At 43.3% G+C, this 21,183-nt stretch overlaps 1 protein-coding gene across 1 annotated transcript; it reads left to right on the forward strand.

The window, feature by feature from the left end:
* Nucleotides 1-101: 101 nt before the first annotated feature.
* On the forward strand, nucleotides 102-20,751 carry LOC135472605 (ATPase family gene 2 protein homolog A-like). The gene is made up of 16 exons (XM_064752183.1): nucleotides 102-341; nucleotides 1,553-1,814; nucleotides 2,138-2,196; nucleotides 2,926-3,423; nucleotides 4,869-4,998; nucleotides 6,238-6,294; nucleotides 7,658-7,781; nucleotides 8,197-8,331; nucleotides 8,652-8,769; nucleotides 12,408-12,547; nucleotides 13,945-14,154; nucleotides 14,336-14,469; nucleotides 15,409-15,535; nucleotides 16,539-16,703; nucleotides 17,315-17,510; nucleotides 20,619-20,751. Exons 1-15 carry the CDS (start codon nucleotides 149-151, stop codon nucleotides 17,489-17,491), a joined length of 2,529 nt encoding a protein of 842 aa, XP_064608253.1. The 5' UTR covers nucleotides 102-148; the 3' UTR covers nucleotides 17,492-17,510; nucleotides 20,619-20,751.
* The last annotated feature ends 432 nt before the right edge of the window (nucleotides 20,752-21,183 follow it).

Consider the following 21,183-nt stretch of genomic DNA (forward strand, 5'->3'; position numbering starts at 1 on the left):
TGTACAATATTAGTGTTTTGTGCTTTAAAACTAAGTAAATAGTCTCATCTTGATACAATTTGACATTAGTTCTCGCGAGATCCTTACGCACATGGCGATATCGAGTAACTGTCTGCACTTCAAGAATGTTGCTCCGGTGAACCACGAAATGCCTGCCAAAATGAAAAGTGGGCGATCGGAATGGCACGAGTGTCTCAAGTGCAAACGTGTTGTTAGCACAAAAGACACAACTAAACATGTCGTTTGGTGCACGAGTAACCGTTTTGAGGACTCGATTGATCATGGATTTATTTCAGATGGAATATTGCACGGAGTTGTCTCCCCATTGACAGCACCACTTGGTATTCACTTTCTTATAGATTGTAGGCCTGGAACATGTGCCACACAGTAGGGAAATATTGTGAATGAAAGCAGGAAATATTTTCAAGTGCGACCATTCGAAATAATTTTTAGAACCCATTCATAAAGGTTTTGTCATTATTCTTGAAGCTTATTGATAATTATTCAGTAAACATATCCATAGCTCTTAATTTGCTTCGGCTATCCTAACTACTTGACTGGTAGCCTGCACTTCAGAGATTAAATTAACTTCATCTTAAAAGTACAGTCGGTCTGTTCCTGGCGCATTAAAATCAATACAGGACATCTTGATCAGTGAAATGACATTATTTTTCTTCTGTTAAGGGTAGTCCAAACTCACTTCAAAATGGATGATACATGTGCTGTCTATGATAATGGAAACAACCCAAATTAAGGCTTACAAGCCTTAATTTTTATGAGACAGTAGTATAATCTGCCTACAAGCCAGCTAATTCAGCACACAGAACATCTTTCTGATCTCGGTGCCATCGTGTAAAATGTTTGTTTTTGGGGTAAAACTGAATTATCCTCCACAAAAGGGTCCTACCGTACTGTAAATTTTTTATTGGGCTGTTGATTGAATTACTTTTTTATTTATCTCTTATTATTAATTTTTTTATAAAGTCCCTGTCTTTTTTATTTGGCAGAATAACAAACAAAATTCCCCACTGACCCCCTGGTATCGGTACCCTATTTCTCCTTATAGGATTCCATTTGGGTTAGCCCCAACAAAGAATATGACTATACTGCTGCCGAGAAAGTAGAGGTTGCTGAGGTGATGAGGCCAGTGTCCCTTTGTTATTTTGTCATCACTTCATTTGCAATTGATTGTCAAACCTGGGTCAGGTCATTCCAAAGACTTTAAAAATGGTACTTGTTGCTGCCTTGCTTGGTACTTAACACTGAGAGATTAGGGCAAGGAAACAGGACTAGTTGGCCCAGTGTCTGTATAATGTGACTGGTTGGGTGTCATGTCTGGTGTCTTAAATTGTTAAGTATGATGTAAAACCCAAAGCATACATACATACATCATTTGCATTGATGTCTTGATTAAAATACGCTTAAGGTGACTTGACTAAAATATTTGAAATAGTTAACAGTAGAATTACACAATTGTGTGAATGTGCAGTCTGATATTGCTGGAATATCATGATGTGAAAGATTTCAAGATTTGTGGTAATATATTTGACAGAATTGAAGAGCTCTCTGAAGAATGATGTTGTGGCAGTTCACCCCTCTACTATGAGGCTGTTAGGTCTGTGTGTAGGCCAGCCAGCTGTGGTGCATGGTGATTATGTGAGAGTGTTATGGCCGTGTGCCTCACTGCACCCAGCCTCTCTCGGACTTCCCCAGAGTCTTATGCTTCAGGTCGGGGTACAGCCTGAATCTCTGGTCAGTGTCCAGGCGTTGAACAAACATGTGGCTGATGCAGCTGAGGTGCAAATCATGATCAGGTAAGTCAGTGGGAGTTAACATTCTTCTGCACCTGTCCTGTTGTCTCAGAAGATGAAGTGAGGACAGTGCTGTCTTCTAATGCATAAATTAATTGACAATTCTGCTCATTAATATCTAATTGGAATACCATGGGTTACATTTCTTGAATGATGTTCCGAAGTACCATATGATGACAAGGGGCAGATTATTGCAGATAAACTGTTTTACGTGATCGTGTATCTTATGTACAAGTATTTAACAGGAAGTAAAGGCACCTGCTGTTTATTTATGGACACCCCACCTTTATTGGATTCCCAAAGTATAGTTAATTTTGAGTTTTTAGGGAAGAAATGGAGACTGCAGACAGAGCTGAACTGTTGGGCTACTTTCAACACAAGCTGAGTAAGTGATATTTTTATGTAAATCCTAATAATGGGTAATACTTGCTACGATGACTTGACTGTTGGTTGAATTCACCCTCAGTAATCCTGATAGTTACAATACTCTCACACAATTAAGGCAACTAATGTAACGCTGATAGGGTTCATCATTTGAGCAATCTGATTGTCACTCCTGTACTGCTATAGGTGTGAGTGTGTAGTGGTTTAACCAAACAGTGCTAAACAGTGGTGAAAGGATTAAAAGAAATATATATGTAGATCACTGTACAATATATGGTAGTGCATATGTACTAATGTAGATCACACTACAATACATGGTAGTGCACATGTACTAATCCAAAATTAAGAATTGCCCAAGAATGTAAACTTGATAATCTTGGTACATGTACCTTGTAGCTTGACACTTAACTTGTCTGGAGTTTGAGTCTAGCTCTTTGCTGACTTCCTCTCCGGTTGTACATGGAAGACCTGTCAGCAACTTGTGGATGGTCATGGGTTTCTCCTGGGCTCTGTCCGATTTCCTCCCACCATAATGCTGGCCGCCATCAAATAAGTGAAATATTCTTGAGTAAAACACCAACAATCAATCATCATAACAGTTCTGCGAGCTGACAGAAATAATGTTGAGAGCAATGTTAGCTACCGTTAACGAACAATGAACTGTATGGTACCACATGTACTTGTGAGTTTTACTCTGTTTTTCTGCATGTCTACCATACTGTGTTGACAGGTGGACAGATTATTTGTGACAGAACCCTGATCAACATGTCTTATTACGGACAGCAGATTGAGTTGATGGTGGGTCACGTGACTGCAGTTTCGAGAGACAAGAAAACGTTTACATGCAAATCAGCATATGAGGCAGTGGGAGACAACCCCTGCACTTCTCCAGAACAGAGCTTGGCCAGTGATTTGGAAACACTAAAGATTTCTGAGAACCTGAATTCTCCTGAGTTTCAAGCAGTTGAAGGAATTACCTCACCAGATCAAGACAGTTTCAGGACTCCTGGTGTGTTGAGGAGTCAAAGTACTTTTCATAAGGCATTTTATAAACTACTTCCAACAACTGTGTACAAATGGCAAGAGGATGAGTGTTCACCTGAAGATGTCAAGCCGGGGGTGAACAAAGTCAACTTTGGCAGTATTGGGGGGTTGTCCAAACAAATCGAAAGCATTCGGGAAATGATTGAATTACCAATAAAATGCCCCCAGTTGTTTAAATCTTATGGTAAGTGACTGTTAGTAATGTCGAGATCAATCTTATGGTAAGTGACTGTTGGTAATGTCAAGATCGCTTTTAGATTTACTATTCTACTGTATTTCACCTAACAGCCTGGGCGGTTTTTCAGCGTTTTTTCACGTGAGACACTTTGCTTGATATTTATTGATTCATCGGCCTTATGGGGTCACATCAAAGTTTTTTTGTGAGGTTTGATGAATATTTTTATCAGAAAAACTGAAGCTTTGGCATGAAAAGCATCATATGTGAGATATATTCTAGGGACACCCCAGCCTAAGGTCTCCTGCTGCTGTTTGCCCCTCAGAGACAGGATGTTAATATGTGATGTGTTTTAGGGGTGTCTTCGCATTTCGCCTACTTTGCATTTCGCCTACATAAAATCGATTGTGCGAATAGCAGTCTACATGGATTAGAGGCTCTCACCCGGTATCAGTTGGGTTAACCCAAGCAGTCTACATGGATTAGAGGCTCTCACCAGGTATCAGTTGGGTTAAACCCAAGCAGTCTACATGGATTAGAGGCTCTCACCAGGTATCAGTTGGGTTAACCCAAGCAGTCTACATGGATAGAGGCTCTCACCCGGTATCAGTTGGGTTAACCCAAGCAGTCTACATGGATTAGAGGCTCTCACCAGGTATCCAGTTGGGTTAACCCAAGCAGTCTACATGGATTAGAGGCTCTCACCAGGTATCAGTTGGGTTAACCCCAGGATTACACATATGCCACTAGCAGAACACAATTGTGAAATGTGTGTTATATTTTATTTTTTAAGTTTACTTACAAGTCACAGAGGTTGCGGGCTATTTCAGACTGGTCTACCGCTTTGTCTGTTGGGAGATTCACTTGTTCTTCTCTATATATGGTTGGTATTGGTGCTATCTGTTCAAAGACTCTTTTCTGAACAATCTGCACGACCTTACTCACACCAACAGTAAAACTGTTTGATACATGGATATGATCTCGACCGATTTTGTAGATGAGGTTGTTTCTCGGCCGTTTACCGTACATTTCCATCCTATCCAGTTATCTTTACTGTGGTTAAGTCTGTGGGCATCACCATTCTGGACAGGAAGACGTCCACCTTGTTGGGAAGCTATACAGCTGATCTCTGTAGCTGCCCGTGCCATCGTACAGAAAGACGTGAAATGAATTTTCTAGACCATGGAAAGCATAGTTATGTTCTGTGAGTGATTAGATACACCAAGTGTCACTGTAATCCACTGAACATCGTTAAATGTGTCACTCAATCTAAGACGCTAACGGCGCCGTGTCGGGTTAATCCGTTCCTAATCCACCAGTTAGGCGAAATGCGAATAGGCATGTTCAGAAAGTAGGTCAGTTGCGAATAAACCATTTTAGGGTTACCCCAACCTAAAGGCCTCCTGCCATGTGGACCCCCAGGGAAAAGGATGTTAATGTGTGATGTGTTTTAGGGTTACCCCAGCCGAAAGGCCTCCTGCTATTTGGATCCCCAGGGACAGGGAAGAGTCTGCTAGCCCATGCTGTGGCCAGTGAGATCCAGGCTCACGTCATCATGGTCAGTGGACCAGAGCTTTGGAGCAAGTAAGTCCGCATTGTGGCCTTGAAACTGTACTTCTTAACACTTGGTTGTCCTTTGATTCTTAACACTTGGTCAGTATTTTTGTACCTTCAGCAGCGCTGCTAGGTTTGTTTATTCTGTCTGACGATCTTTAAACCATGTATGTTACAGAATTGGTGGTTAGCCCCAAGTTTCCTCTATTCATATACCTGACTGCCATCATATGAGAGAAAGATTCTTGAGTATGGCATTAAACACTAATCAATCAAAACTAGCCAAGAGCCTGGTAAATCCCAAGGTTTTTCAATTTATCAGTACTTGTATTTCTTGCTTCCTTGTTTTGTGTGATTATTTTCAGTACACAGTTGAATCAGTGTATCATATTAATATGATATTTTAATAGTAACCAACTGAAACTCTATTTGCAAGGCCCTCCAATTGAATGTTTGTATGCCTTGTCATTTTACTCTTGCTCTGGAATTCTTATAGAAACAGCCTTGTGGGAGGTATTTTACTCTTGCTCTGGAATTCTTATAGAAGCAGCCTTGTGGGAGGTATTTTACTGTTTCTGTAGAATTCTTATAGAAACAGCCTTGTGGGAGGTATTATACTCTTGCTCTGGAATTCTTATAGAAGCAGCCTTGTGGGAGGTATTTTACTCTTTCTGTAGAATTCTTATAGAAACAGCCTTGTGGGAGGTATTTTACTCTTGCTTTGGAATTCTCATAGAAACAGCCTTGTGGGAGGTATTTTACTCTTGCTCTGGAATTCTTATAGAAACAGCCTTGTTGGAGGTATTTTACTGTTTCTGTAGAATTCTTATAGAAATAGCCTTGTGGGAGGTATTTTACTCTTGCTTTGGAATTCTTATAGAAACAGCCTTGTGGGAGGTATTATACTCTTGCTCTGGAATTCTTATAGAAACAGCCTTGTGGGAGGTATTTTACTGTTTCTGTAGAATTCTTATAGAAACAGCCTTGTGGGAGGTATTTTACTGTTTCTGTAGAATTCTTATAGAAACAGCCTTGTGGGAGGTATTTTACTCTTGAATTCTTATTGAAGCAGTCTTGTGGGAGGTATTTTAATCTTGCTTTGGAATTCTTATAGAAACAGCCTTGTGGGAGGTATTATACTCTTTTTGTAGAATTCTTATAGAAACAGCCTTGTGGGCGGTATTTTACTCTTTCTGTAGAATTCTTATAGAAACAGCCTTGTGGGAGGTATTTTTATTCTAAATTCTTATATGTAACTTGTTTGTGCAGGTTTTATGGTGAGACAGAAGCCAAGCTGAGAGGGGTGTTCAAGTCTGCTAAGGACAGGTATGCCTAGTACAGGGATGGGTGGTACAGGTATGCGTAGTACAGGGACGGGTAGTACAGGTATGCCTATTACAGGGACGTGTAGTACAGGTATGTGTAGTACAGGGATGGGTAGTACAGCGACGGATAGTAGGCCTACAGGGATGGGTAGTACAGGGACGGGAAGCCAAGCTGAGAGGGGTGTTCAAGTCTGCTAAGGACAGGTATGCCTAGTACAGGGATGGGTAGTACAGGTATGTGTAGTACAGGGACGGGTAGTACAGGTATGCCTAGTACAGGGACGTGTAGTACAGGTATGCATAGTACAAGGATGGGTAGTACAGGGACGGATAGTAGGCCTACAGGGACGGGTAGTACAGGGACGGGAAGCCAAGCTGAGAGGGGTGTTCAAGTCTGCTAAGGACAGGTATGCCTAGTTCAGGGGTGGGTAGTATAGGGACGGGTAGTACAGGTATGCGTAGTACAGGGACGGGTAGTACAGGTATGCGTAGTACAGGGATGGGTAGTACAGGTATGCGTGGTACAGGGATGGGTAGTACAGGTATGTGTAGTACAGGGATGGGTAGTACAGGTATGCGTAGTACAGGGATGGGTAGTACAGGTAGGCGTAGTACAGGGACGGGTAGTACAGGGACGGGTAGTACAGGTATGCGTAGTACAGGGATGGGTAGTACAGGTATGCCTAGTACAGGGACGTGTAGTACAGGTATGAATAGTACAGGGACGGGTAGTACAGGTATGCGTAGTACAGGGATGGGTAGTACTGGTATGCGTAGTACTGGGATGGGTAGTACAGGTATGCCTAGTACAGGGACGGGTAGCATAGGTATGCGTAGTACAGGGATGCGTAGTACAGGTATGCGTAGTACAGGGATGGGTTGTACTGGTATGCGTAGTACTGGGATGGGTAGTACAGGGATGGGTAGTACAGGGACGGGTAGTGCAGGTAGGCGTAGTACTGGTATGCGTAGTAAAGGGACGGGTAGTACAGGGACGGGTAGTACAGGTATGGGTAGTACTGGTGTGTGTAGTACAGGTATGCCTAGTACAGGGACATGTAGTACAGGTATGCATAGTACAGGGACGGGTAGTACAGGTATGTAAAAATTAACTTTCACAAGATCATAAAGGCCTTAAAATGAACATTCGATGCCATCACTTAAGTTTTCCTGATTGTAGCTCAAGTTGCCCAGAGAGTGAGATGAATCGGTGAAAATGAAGCAAAGACTGCTAAACTTCAGGTGAAATACAATTGACTTTCATGGCTGTGCCAAGAATATGGATCATTTTCAACTGCTAAATCTACTGATTGTTCAATTAATCAACCAACTAATCATGGAGTCAGTCTTATTTATCTTTGCAGATCCCCTAGTCTGATTGTGATAGATGAGGTAGATGCTTTATGTGGTAGGAGAGACACCTCACATAATGAAGTGGAGAAGAGAGTGGTAGCTACACTGCTGACTCTGATGGATGGGATAGATAATGTGAGTGGAGAGTTTCTGGTGTGTCAGAGTGGACAAGAACAAAACATTGTGGTGGATGAGGTAGATGCTGTCTGGTAAGAGAGACACCTCACATAATGAAGTGGAGAAGAGAGTGGTAGCTACACTACTGACTCTGATGGATGGGATAGATAATGTGAGTGGAGAGTTTCTGGTGTGTCAGAGTGGACAAGAACAAAACATTGTGGTGGATGAGGTAGATGCTGTCTGGTAAGAGAGACACCACACGTAATGAAGTGGGGAAGAGAGTGGTAGCTACATTACTTACCAAATTGCAACTAATTAATTTTGTATGAAGTCAGATTACAGAAATCAGATAAATCGTTCCACATGAAAGAAACAGTTAGAATAATAATTACTACTGTACTAGGTATATTTTCCACCTATCATTTTCCAGACAAGAAGCCAATCGTTCACCCTCGTCTTGGCAGTGACCAATCGGCCAGACTCGTTAGACCCAGCTCTCCGTAGACCGGGCCGTTTTGACCGGGAGGTTGAGATAGGGATACCTACAGCCGCAGAAAGGTTGGACGTAAGGTTTTAGTAGTTTGTGTTTTGATTCAAAATGAGGGCTCGCTGCCATGGTTGGTTAAAGCACAGTTTTACTGCAGCTATTAAGCCCTTGGGCAATGAGTTTGTGTGTTCAAGCTGTGTTTAGCCAGTGACTTCATGTGAGGCAGTTTGTCAGGTACCAAGAGTTGTGGTTCACTAAAGAGAACTCTATCCTAACACTTGACTGTCATCATGTACATGAACAATTCTGGAGCAATGTTAAATAACAATCAATCAATAATTCAGTCCTTCATTTCTGTGATTGTTAATAGAGAATTGCTGTTGTAATTGTTTTTTCAGATTTTGACCAAACAGTTAGAACTCATACCAAACAGTCTGAGTGATGCTGACATCAAGTCTCTAAGTGAACGTGCTCATGGCTTTGTAGGGGCTGATTTAGCAGCTGTCTGTAAGGAAGGTGGGTTTTCACTTAACACACCTCACCCTTCATACTTATGACTTCTGTTGTAAGTTCCCTAGCCCTTTACCAGTGAGGTTGCCGATTCAAAAGCAGCTCTCATTAGTTTGATTGCAGCTATGAGTTGGGAATTTTTACACATGCCTTTGTGAGGTGGTTGATTTTTCCCAGCCTCAGCCTTGTTTCCTCCAGTGCTTGAGTAAGGCGTTAACGTACAATTAAATAACTAAGTACATAATTTTAAAGTTTTGACAGAACATTTTTTCTTTTATCCTTTGAAAATAAGATTCTTTGTTGTTGTGTCGTGTTGCCTCAAGACTTGAGAAAGGTACATTAAACCTTACATCGAGAAAGGTACATAAAACCGTACATCAAGCTGACGGCATTCAGCCTGATTCTACGACACTAAGTAGCTGCTGTGGCATGATTAGAGTTTCCACCTTGTAAATGGTCAGTCCAGGGTTTAATCCCGTGGTGAGTCATTCCTAACATTGTTAAATCTGTGACTTTGCTACCACCTGTGACTTTGCTACCACCTGTGACTTTGCTACCACCTGTACAGTATAATGTTACTGGGTGGTGCGTCGTGTCTGGTGGCTTCCACGTGACGTAAACACAGGGTATGTCAACAGTGCACATGATTAGCATCAAGGAGACCATGCCCAAGATATTGTTGAAAGCTGTAAGATATTGTCATGTAGAGACCCTAATAAAGTGCTAAGACATGACACAACTGGGATGAACTATCTGTCATAAAGGGTAATGTTTGAGTGATCAAACTTGTAAGTTCACAATATTTGAGTTGGACGTTTAGCCTAGTTGTTTGAAAGTGTATTAGTCAATTATGGTATCAAGTCATATTTTATATGAAGCCAGTGCTGCTGTCCACAGTCAGAGTATAACAGCAGCAGTTTTAGTTCATATTTAAAACACTGGTACAACATTGAAGACTTGGTTTGAAGTTAAATCTGGTATTGAGTCAGACAAACTATTGACAGAGGAAAGTGTTTGTGTGCAGTAAGGCAAAAAGCAGGACAGCTACTACCTAAACTACTTCAGTCAGCACAGGTAGTGCTATAAGTTCTGATAGCAGGTGTGAAATCTGCCACACAAACAACTCTCATGCTGTCAGGTGGGAGGAGGTCATGGTTAAGTGGTGAAACAGGCACCCTAGCATTACCAACCCCTTGAGCAGTCTCACAGTTTGTTGAAGACAGGTTGTCTTGCACCAAAATGGTGTAGTTGTCTGTACTTGTGTATCATCCATGGAGAAGTTGATCAGTAACTTGCCTAAGTTCTATGGTTTTATCTTGGGCACTCTGGTTTTCACCACCCATACAACTGAGAGTCATCATTTAAGTGAAATACTTTTGAGTAATGTGATGAACAACAAGCTAATGAATATATAAATGTATCCAGTGTACTTTGTTTGGCGTAACATGTTCCTGATCAGGCGTAACAGGCGCGTAACATGTTCTTGATCAGGGGTAAGAGGCGCGTAACATGTTCTTGATCAGGGGTAAGAGGCGCGTAACATGTTCCTGATCAGGCCTAAGGAGTGTGTAACATGTTCCTGATCAGGCGTAAGAGGTGCGTAACATGTTCCTGATCAGGCCTAAGAGGCGCGTAACATGTTCTTGATCAGGCGTAAGAGGCGCGTAACATGTTCCTGATCAGGCCCAAGAGGCACGTAACATGTTCCTGATCAGGCCTAAGAGGTGCGTAACATGTTCCTGATCAGGCCTAACGAGTGCGTAACATGTTCCTGATCAGGCCTAAGAGGCGCGTAACATGTTCCTGATCAGGCCTAAGAGGCGCGTAACATGTTCTTGATCAGGGGTAAGAGGCATGTAACATATTCTTGATCAGGCCTAAGAGGCACGTAACATATTCCTGATCAGGCGTAAGAGGCGCGTAACATGTTCCTGATCAGGCCTAAGGGGCATGTAACATGTTCCTGATCAGGCGTAAGAGGCGCGTAACATGTTCCTGATCAGGCCTAAGAGGCATGTAACATGTTCCTGATCAGGCCTAAGAGGCATGTAACATGTTCCTGATCAGGCCTAAGAGGCGCGTAACATGTTCTTGATCAGGCCTAAGAGGCATGTAACATATTCCTGATCAGGCGTAAGAGGCGCGTAACATGTTCCTGATCAGGCGTAAGAGGCACGTAACATGTTCCTGATCAGGGGTAAGAGGCGCGTAACATGTTCATGATCAGGGGTAAGAGGCGCGTAACATGTTCTTGATCAGGCCTAAGAGGCATGTAACATATTCCTGATCAGGCGTAAGAGGCGCGTAACATGTTCCTGATCAGGCCTAAGAGGCGCGTAACATGTTCCTGATCAGGCCTAAGAGGCGCGTAACATGTTCCTGATCAGGCCTGAGGAGTGCGTAACATGTTCCTGATCAGGCCTAAGGGACATGTAACATGTTCCTGATCAGGCCTAAGAAGCGCGTAACATGTTCCTGATCAGGCCTAAGGAGTGCGTAACATGTTTCTGATCAGGCCTAAGGAGTGCGTAACATGTTCCTGATCAGGCATAAGAGGCACGTAACATGTTCCTGATCAGGCCTAAGGAGTGCGTAACATGTTCCTGATCAGGCCTAAGAGGCGCGTAACATGTTCCTGATCAGGCCTAAGAGGCATGTAACATGTTCCTGATCAGGCCTAAGGAGTGCGTAACATGTTCCTGATCAGGCCCAAGAGGCACGTAACATGTTCCTGATCAGGCCTAAGGGGCTGGTAACATGTTCCTGATTAGGCCTAAGGGGCATGTAACATATTCCTGATCAGGCCTAAGAGGTGCGTAACATGTTCCTGATCAGGCCTAAGAGGTTGGTAACATGTTCCTGATCAGGCCTATGAGGTGCGTAACATGTTCCTGATCAGGCCTAAGAGGCGCGTAACATGTTCTTGATCAGGCCTAAGAGGCACGTAACATGTTCCTGATCAGGCCTAAGGAGTGCGTAACATGTTCCTGATCAGGCCTAAGGAGTGCGTAACATGTTCCTGATCAGGCCTAAGAGGTGCATAACATGTTCCTGATCAGGCCTAAGAGGCGCGTAACATGTTCCTGATCAGGCCTAAGGAGTGCGTAACATGTTCCTGATCAGGCATAAGAGGCGCGTAACATGTTCCTGATCAGGCCTAAGGGGCACGTAACGTGTTCCTGATCAGGCCTGAGGCTGGTAACATGTTCCTGATCAGGCCTAAGGGGCACGTAACATGTTCCTGATCAGGCTTAAGAGGCTAGTAACATGTTCCTGATCAGGCCTAAGAGGCTGGTAACATGTTCCTGATCAGGCCTGAGGTTGGTAACATGTTCCTGATCAGGCCCAAGAGGCACGTAACATGTTCCTGATCAGGCCTAAGGAGTGCGTAACATGTTCCTGATCAGGCCTAAGAGGCACGTGACATGTTCCTGATCAGGCCTGAGGAGTGCGTAACATGTTCCTGATCAGGCGTAAGAGGCACGTGACATGTTCATGATCAGGCGTAAGAGGCACGTAACATGTTCCTGATCAGTTCCAAGAGGCTGGTACACATTAACATCCAGTTATAATATGAACAGTTAAATATAATGTGTTGACCACCCATGACAAGTGTGACACAGGACGTGCTAACTCTGCTACAGGTTCTCTTCATGCTGTGAAGCAGCGATTGACTGAAGGTCTAGCCCTGACCAGTGTCCAGGTCACTGTAGAGGACTTACACCATGCCATGACAGTTGTCAAGCCCAGTGCTATGAGGGAGGTCCAACTAGATGTAGCAAAGGTAATAGGGGTGCTGTGTAAAATGTGGATAGGTGTGTGAGTGTTTGGATGACTGTCACACTCGGATTTAGCGGCCACTCTTTGATCTGAACATTCAAACATCTGTCCATTTACCTGTAAATTTGTCTTATTTATGTCCCTTCTCAGTGTTTTCTGTCACATAACTAAAAATGAATTTCAGGTTTGGAAGCACAGTGTTCCAAAGAAATTGGATGGTTTGGGATTCTTGTTGGAAGAGTTATGACCCTGTAAATAATTCCTGAGACAAAGGAGTGTTGTTGTGTTCAGGCATTTTAAACATTGAAGTGAAGTTCATTTTTTTTTGTACATGAATGCGTGGATTTTCTGTTGAAGTAAACCTATTCATGAGTCAGCTAGTAAAGGATCTGTACAATGTATGAAGCTTGTGGATTAATTGTGGTTATGGTCATGTCTCATGGAATAAAACTGCAAGGTTTAGTACGTAGCAGGACAGAGAGGAACATTTGTAATTGTAATATGTATTCTATGCATCCATCCAAATCTGAAACCTATACACGTTTTGTGTAAATTTGGATATTTATCAACAAGGGGCCTCCGTGGCCCAGTTGGTTAGCGCAGCTGTGCGAAGACAACTTGATCCCAGCATTGATGATAAGATTCCGCAGCTTCCTTTGCCAAATGCCCTGAAGGATTTTCTTGTTTTTAAGGAATTCAGTTGACACCAAATGATATACAGGTACACAGACAGATGTTGATGGTATTTGGTATACAGCGTATGTTGCTGACTGTAATAGACAGTTCTGGTCTAATCTGCATTATTGCTACTTTATGTTTAATCAGTATTACAGAGTACCCTCAGAGTGGATTGATGGAGAAGCTCTACACAAGAATTACCTATTTTATACCAGTACATTGTATATCATTCAGACTGTCACCAGCTTTGCCATTTCCCTTCTGGAGCAGAGTTCTGTAAAATGGAGTCTATTTTGTTAAATGTTAAGTGCATTCACAAAGGCATTTATAATCACATGAAGTAATAAATGAATTGAGGGGCCTCCGTGGCTCAGTTGGTTAGCGCGCTCGCGCAGCGTAATGACCCAGGAGCCTCTCACCAATGTGGTCGCTGTGAGTTCATGTCCAGCTCATGCTGGCTTCCTCTCCGGCTGTATGTGGCAAGGTCTGCGGATGGTCATGGGTTTCCCCCAGGCTCTGTCTGGTTTCCTCCCACCATAATGCTGGCCACTGTCGTATAAGTGAAATATTCTTGAGTACAGCGTGAAACACCAATCAAATAAATAAATATATTTATCAACACAATTTTGCGTCTTCTCCGCTCGTTTTGTTTTACTCCATGATTTGACAACAGGCTTTTCTATGTGTGTTATTTTGGCTCATTCATTATTGTTTTGCCTCCAGATCAGCTGGGATGATATTGGGGGTCAGGAAGAGGTCAAGCTGAAACTGAAACAAGCTATAGAGTGGCCTTTGAAGCATCCTGAGGCTTTCAGCAGGCTGGGCATCAGTCCGCCCCGAGGGGTTCTCATGTATGGCCCACCTGGCTGCTCCAAGACCATGATAGCCAAGGCACTGGCCACAGAGAGTGGGCTCAACTTTATAGCTGTTAAGGCAAGTACAGACAAACTGCAATAAATCTGTAGATTACAGTATTCTGAACATTTTACTGGCTACTTCTGCTGTTGGATTGCAAATTTTGGTTTAACAATTATTAATTTGCACAAGCTTTCACAAATCATGTATGGAAAATACAAATTTGTTGTGAAAATCAATTTTTAGGGCACTGTTTCAGGGCCCAGAGCTGTTCAGCAAGTGGGTAGGGGAGTCTGAGAGAGCTGTCAGAGAGGTCTTCAGAAAAGCTCGAAATGCTGCGCCATCCATTGTCTTCTTTGATGAAATTGATGCCTTGGCAATAGAAAGAGGAAGGTACTTGGCACTCCTACAAGTACAACGATTGAAGTTTGAGTAACACGCTACACATACAAAAGTGTCTAATAAGGTTGATACTGTAACAAAAAACTCCTTTTATTTCCCATTTCCTTTTAACTCATTGGGATTCCATGGATTACTTTTCTGTAGGTGCATGTTTGTTGGCTGATCACACCTCACCTGTGATTAGAAGGGTCTTAAGTCAGCTGCATGATTCAGCTCTCCCAGCCTAGGTGCTCACTCAGCCCATGTGTTCTCTCAACCCATGTGTTCACCCAGCTCATGTGCCCTCTCTCAGCCCGTGTGTTCACCCAACCCATGTGTCCTCTGTCAGCCCATGTGTTCACCCAGTCCATGTGTTCTCTCAGCCCATTTGTTCACCCAGCTCATGTGTTCTCTCAACCCATGTGTTCACCCAGCCCATGTTTTCACCCAGCCCATGTGTTCTCTCAGCCCATGTGTTGTCTCAGCCCATGTGCTCACCCAGCCCATGTGTTCAACCAGCCCATGTGTTTTCTCAGCCCATGTGTTCACCCAGCTGATGTGTTCTCTCAGCTCATGTGTTCTCTCAGCCCAAGTTCACCCAGTCGATGTGTTCACCCAGCTGATGTGTTCTCTCAGCCCATGTGTTCATTCAGCCCGTGTGTTTTCTCAGCCCATGTGTTCACCCAGCCCATGTGTTCTCTCAGCCCATGTTTTCACCCAGCCCCTGTGTTCACCCAGCTCGTGTGTTCTCTCAACCCATGTGTTCTCCCAGCCCATGTATTCTCTCAACCCATGTTTTCACCCAGCTTATGTGTTCCCTCAGCTCATGTGTTCTCTAAGCCCATGCATTCTCCATCCAGACCTGTCTGTCATCATATCAGTGCAGTATTGATGAATATGATGTAAATCACCAGTGAACACCATACCTGTAGAATCTACGTGTGTGTTTAGTTCCTCAGGTGGCAGTAATGTGGGGGAGAGAGTATTAGCTCAGCTGCTGACAGAGATGGATGGAGTAGAGGTAATTCAAGACGTCACAGTTGTTGCTGCCACCAATAGGCCTGACATGATTGACAAGGTGAGGTCTGGGGGTTTTGGGGCAGACTTCTCACCTTATTACTGTATAGCAACCTTTTTACCAATCATCACAGGATGGGTGGGCTATAGCCGGCTTTAAAGTGGCAAAGCTGTTTAAGACTTCAGTCCAAACTTGAAACCTCTTCACATTGCTTATTGCTCTCACTGGGAGTTGAAACGTACACGTGTCTGAAACAGACACCTGTAACTTAAGGTAACATTGTCAAGTTGGACAAAATCTAATTTCTTAAGCTGAAAAATAAGCTTTAAGATCGCATTTTAAATTTGGACCTGTAGGATACATGAAACACTTTGGTTTTTTTTTAATGTGCAGATTATCCTATGTAATAACATACAATAGTACAAACAAATTTTTCAGCTTTTGCTGTGAGGGGTAAATATGGGTTCAAAGTACAGTTTTCTTAAGGCCGCTTGGTGAATCTGGAAATTAGGTAGCTTGCAGCGGTGACGTCACCAATGATCCTTTTTTTAAAAAGAACTCTGTTGGGGACAGACGGAATGGGGAAGCGGGTGTGGGAAACAATGTGGGCAGGTGTAGGGGCGCAAAGCTGGCCCAGAGAAGCCATGCAGTATCTGTATACATGTCTCTTTGCACAAACTGTAGCTACACAGTTCACTGGGCTCGGGGCACAACACACTGTCTGCAAAAATTCAACCGTTGGCAGAAAATATGCATCATATGGAGTGGTCATTTGCAGGTACAAAAATACCCCCAAATGAAATTTTTTTAACAAATGTTCCGGGGCATAATTTTCTTGATTTTGCATAGAAATTTGCTTTAGAATTCCTTTTCATGTATCCTTCAAGCCGGAATGTCTTGGTGGAATCGACCCATGGTATTCTTTGCCTTTAGACGTAAGGGAATAAGGTGACCTGTTGGGATGCTGCACCTGTGTGAAATGTTTAGATTTATGCTGAAATCTTTATGCCATAACTCCAGCACCCTGCCAGTACATGTGATAAATCCATTTTCACGTTGACAGGCCTTGCTCAGACCAGGACGACTGGACAGAATTCTGTACGTGCCTTTACCTGACAAAGACACGAGGAGAGCCATCTTTAGCATACTGTTCAGGAAAATGCCTGTGGCTGAGGATGTCTGTGTGGAGGATCTGGTCAGCCAGACTGAGCGGTACTCGGGGGCTGAGGTGAGGGCGTCTAGCAATACCTGTACATGTAGAGAAATACAGGTAAGGGAGGCTAAAGCTGGGAAATGGATGAATACAAAACCCGGGCTGGTGTCATCAGAAGTTAAGGACATGTTGTTGTGGACATGATTACTTCACTATAAACATACATGTGTGTTGTGTACTGGGGCTGAGTATAGGTGTACCATGTTCACCAAATAATTTTGTGACAGAATGTGTTCACATGAAGTCTCTGTTTCGTCCCCTCCGGCCTGAATGCTTTATGTCATGAAATAGGTTTGACCGTGGCATACATGTACAAGAAAGCATTCCAATAAATAAGTACATGTACATTTCAGATTCTAATGAAGATACGATATGTAGCAAATCAGTAATAGTTCACTATCAGGCTTATTGGTATTTCTCTGGATGTTCCAGAATGCAGCTGATCAAAAAGTTCTTTTTCAAAGAGATGAAACCACTTTCACAGTAGTTATGTTAGGCATGATGAAAGCCACAAGCTTGTAAAGTGTTATGTGGCTTGCACACCGTTGATGTTGAATGTAATGAGTGCATTTATGACGAAGGAGCAAGCCTTTCTCTTTTCCTAAATGTCTCCCATCTTTTGCCAGGTGACTGCAGTTTGCCATGAGGCGGCCATGTTTGCTCTTCAGGAAGACATTCACAGTTCTGTGATCAAAGCTGAACATTTCATAAAATCCTTGGAGACGGTCAAACCTCGTATTAGTGAGGAAATGATCCAGTTTTACAGGACTTACCATCAGAACGCAGGAATAAAAGCTGTGTGAAAACAGAGAACTCCTGTTGGTGTGATGCGGTGCCACTTTATTGCTAAGTCTATTTACACCAGTGTTATGTCATTTGCATATAATGGTCACCACATGGCCCATCATGGGAAGGTTTGCCAGCAGCCTTGGTCGTGGGTTTCCCCCGGGCTATTCTCAGTTTGCTCAAACCATAATGCTGGCTGTCATGACATAAGTGAAATACTCTTATGAGAGCAAACAAACACAATGTGTAACAACCTTCGAAACATCAAAGAAGAAGAAATGCCAGTTACATGCATGACATTGTCACTGCATGGAGCTTGTTGTAGATTCTTGTGTGTAGTGGCTTTGCTAAGCCAGCAGTGGCTATGATCATCACCCAAGAAAATCCGTACAGGCTTCATTCAGTACACCAGATACAGTTGTAGCCACCACGTGTGTAGTGGCTTTGCTAAGCCAGCAGTGGCTCTGATCATCACCCTGTAGAATCAGTACAGGTTTCATTTAGTACACCAGATACAGCTAGCAGTGGCTATGATCATCACCCAGTAGAATCCGTACAGGCTTCATTCAGTACACCAGATACAGTTGTAGCCACCACGTGTGTAGTGGCTTTGCTAAGCCAGCAGTGGCTCTGATCATCACCCTGTAGAATCAGTACAGGCTTCATTCAGTACACCAGACACAGCTAGCAGTGACTATGATCATCACCCAGTAGAATCAGTACAGGCTTGATGCAGTTCACCAAACACAGCTAGCAGTGGCTATGATCATCACCCAGTAGAATCAGTACAGGCTTCATTCAGTACACCAGACACAGCTAGCAGTGACTATGATCATCACCCAGTAGAATCCGTACAGGCTTGATGCAGTTCACCAAACACAGCTAGCAGTGGCTATGATCATCACCCAGTAGAATCAGTACAAGCTTCATTCAGTACACCAGACACAGCTAGCAGTGACTATGATCATCACCCAGTAGAATCAGTACAGGCTTCATTCAGTACACCAGACACAGCTAGCAGTGACTATGATCATCACCCAGTAGAATCCGTACAGGCTTGATGCAGTTCACCAAACACAGCTAGCAGTGGCTATGATCATCACCCAGTAGAATCAGTACAAGCTTCATTCAGTACACCAGACACAGCTAGCAGTGGCTATGATCATCACCCAGTAGAATCCGTACAGGCTTGATGCAGTACACCAGACACAGCTAGCAGTGGCTATGATCATCACCTAGGAGAATCAGTACAGACTTCATTCAGTACACCAGACACAGCTAGCAGTGGCTATGATCATCACCCAGGAGAATCAGTACAGGCTTCATTCAGTACACCAGACACAGCTAGCAGTGACTATGATCATCACCCAGTAGAATCAGTACAGGCTTCATTCAGTACACCAGACACAGCTAGCAGTGACTATGATCATCACCCAGTAGAATCCGTACAGGCTTGATGCAGTACACCAGACACAGCTAGCAGTGGCTATGATCATCACCCAGTAGAATCAGTACAAGCTTCATTCAGTACACCAAACACAGCTAGCAGTGGCTATGATCATCACCCAGTAGAATCCGTACAGGCTTGATGCAGTACACCAGACACAGCTAGCAGTGGCTATGATCATCACCCAGTAGAATCCGTACAGGCTTGATGCAGTACACCAGACACAGCTAGCAGTGGCTATGATCATCACCCAGTAGAATCAGTACAGGCTTCATTCAGTACACCAGACACAGCTAGCAGTGGCTATGATCATCACCCAGTAGAATCAGTACAGGCTTCATTCAGTACACCAGACACAGCTAGCAGTGACTATGATCATCACCCAGTAGAATCAGTACAGGCTTCATTCAGTACACCAGACACAGCTAGCAGTGACTATGATCATCACCCAGTAGAATCAGTACAGGCTTGATGCAGTTCACCAAACACAGCTAGCAGTGGCTATGATCATCACCCAGTAGAATCAGTACAAGCTTCATTCAGTACACCAGACACAGCTAGCAGTGGCTATGATCATCACCCAGTAGAATCAGTACAGGCTTCATTCAGTACACCAGACACAGCTAGCAGTGACTATGATCATCACCCAGTAGAATCCGTACAGGCTTGATGCAGTACACCAGACACAGCTAGCAGTGGCTATGATCATCACCCAGTAGAATCAGTACAGGCTTCATTCAGTACACCAGACACAGCTAGCAGTGGCTATGATCATCACCCAGTAGAATCAGTACAGGCTTCATTCAGTACACCAGACACAGCTAGCAGTGACTATGATCATCACCCAGTAGAATCAGTACAGGCTTCATTCAGTACACCAGACACAGCTAGCAGTGACTATGATCATCACCCAGTAGAATCCGTACAGGCTTGATGCAGTTCACCAAACACAGCTAGCAGTGGCTATGATCATCACCCAGTAGAATCAGTACAAGCTTCATTCAGTACACCAGACACAGCTAGCAGTGACTATGATCATCACCCAGTAGAATCAGTACAGGTTTCATTCAGTACACCAGACACAGCTAGCAGTGGCTATGATCATCACCCAGTAGAATCAGTACAAGCTTCATTCAGTACACCAGACACAGCTAGCAGTGACTATGATCATCACCCAGTAGAATCAGTACAGGCTTCATTCAGTACACCAGACACAGCTAGCAGTGACTATGATCATCACCCAGTAGAATCCGTACAGGCTTGATGTAGTTCACCAAACACAGCTGTAGCCACCACGTGCCACACTCCTAAAACTTCAGAGCCAGTCTATGTGAACTACATCCATAAAACCCTTGGCCGAATGCAGCCTAATTCACATAAAACCAGGAAAATTAACTATTTAGACACATGTACATGTATGTATCACAGCTCATATCTAAGATATGAAATGACAACAAAAGAATTCACAGGTAAATCCCCCCACCCCCACCGAAAGAAGCAATAACAAGCAAATGTAACTTTTTGCAGTATTTAATAGCAACATATTTGGGTTATAATAACTCATACAAGCATGTGTTATTTACGTGGTCTGACAGAATTTCCTGTCAATCCCATGCCTGAATTATCAAATAATAAAGTGTGATTGTCTGCGAAATATCACCATGGCAACATGCATGCTCCTTAACGTTCCTTCCCAGCACTGGAACATGGCTGCAGTATCTTGGATACAAGATGGACCAATAAGAAAAGACCGTTCTGAACTGTCGATCAAGAACACGCAGTTGACCAGTCATAAGCTGTATTGTTGCAAACAGGTCAACCGGATGTCCCACATAATCGGTACAAATTTTTAATCTTTCAAATGTCACAATTGCTTTCACCGGTAATGAGAAGTAACATTGTCACGAGAACAGGTGGTGGGACACCGGATGTGTTGAATCCATCCATTGTTCTGTTCATCTGATACACACATGCATCACTAATTAAGCTGATTTAATGGATGTGATTAATGTGCGGTCTAAACTTTTCCTTGCTTACTGTGGGGTGGAACAGGGAGACAGGCGACTGCTCATATCACTCTCCCCTCAAAGGTTCCTGAACTTCACAATAAATAAATTTAACCGAAATTCATGGAAATTGACTGCCCTAGAGCAGACATTTTCTCAACTCAGTCAGAGCGGTCTGTTTAACAGCCTGTTTAATAAAACTTACAATGTTGCATCAAGATCATCATAAATTTCATCCATGATTAACTTGCGCATT

This window comes from Liolophura sinensis, chromosome 8 (genome assembly GCF_032854445.1).
Source record: "Liolophura sinensis isolate JHLJ2023 chromosome 8, CUHK_Ljap_v2, whole genome shotgun sequence".
Taxonomy (NCBI): Eukaryota; Metazoa; Mollusca; class Polyplacophora; order Chitonida; family Chitonidae; genus Liolophura; species Liolophura sinensis.

Bases quoted from the DNA above. Each gene is read 5' to 3' on its own strand.
- LOC135472605 (XM_064752183.1), top strand. From the start codon at position 149: ATGCCTGCCAAAATGAAAAGTGGGCGATCGGAATGGCACGAGTGTCTC. The intron at 8,770-12,407 runs GTGGGTTTTCAC...ACTCTGCTACAG, and splicing joins AGCAGCTGTCTGTAAGGAAG to GTTCTCTTCATGCTGTGAAG. The intron at 15,536-16,538 runs GTGAGGTCTGGG...TCACGTTGACAG, and splicing joins GGCCTGACATGATTGACAAG to GCCTTGCTCAGACCAGGACG.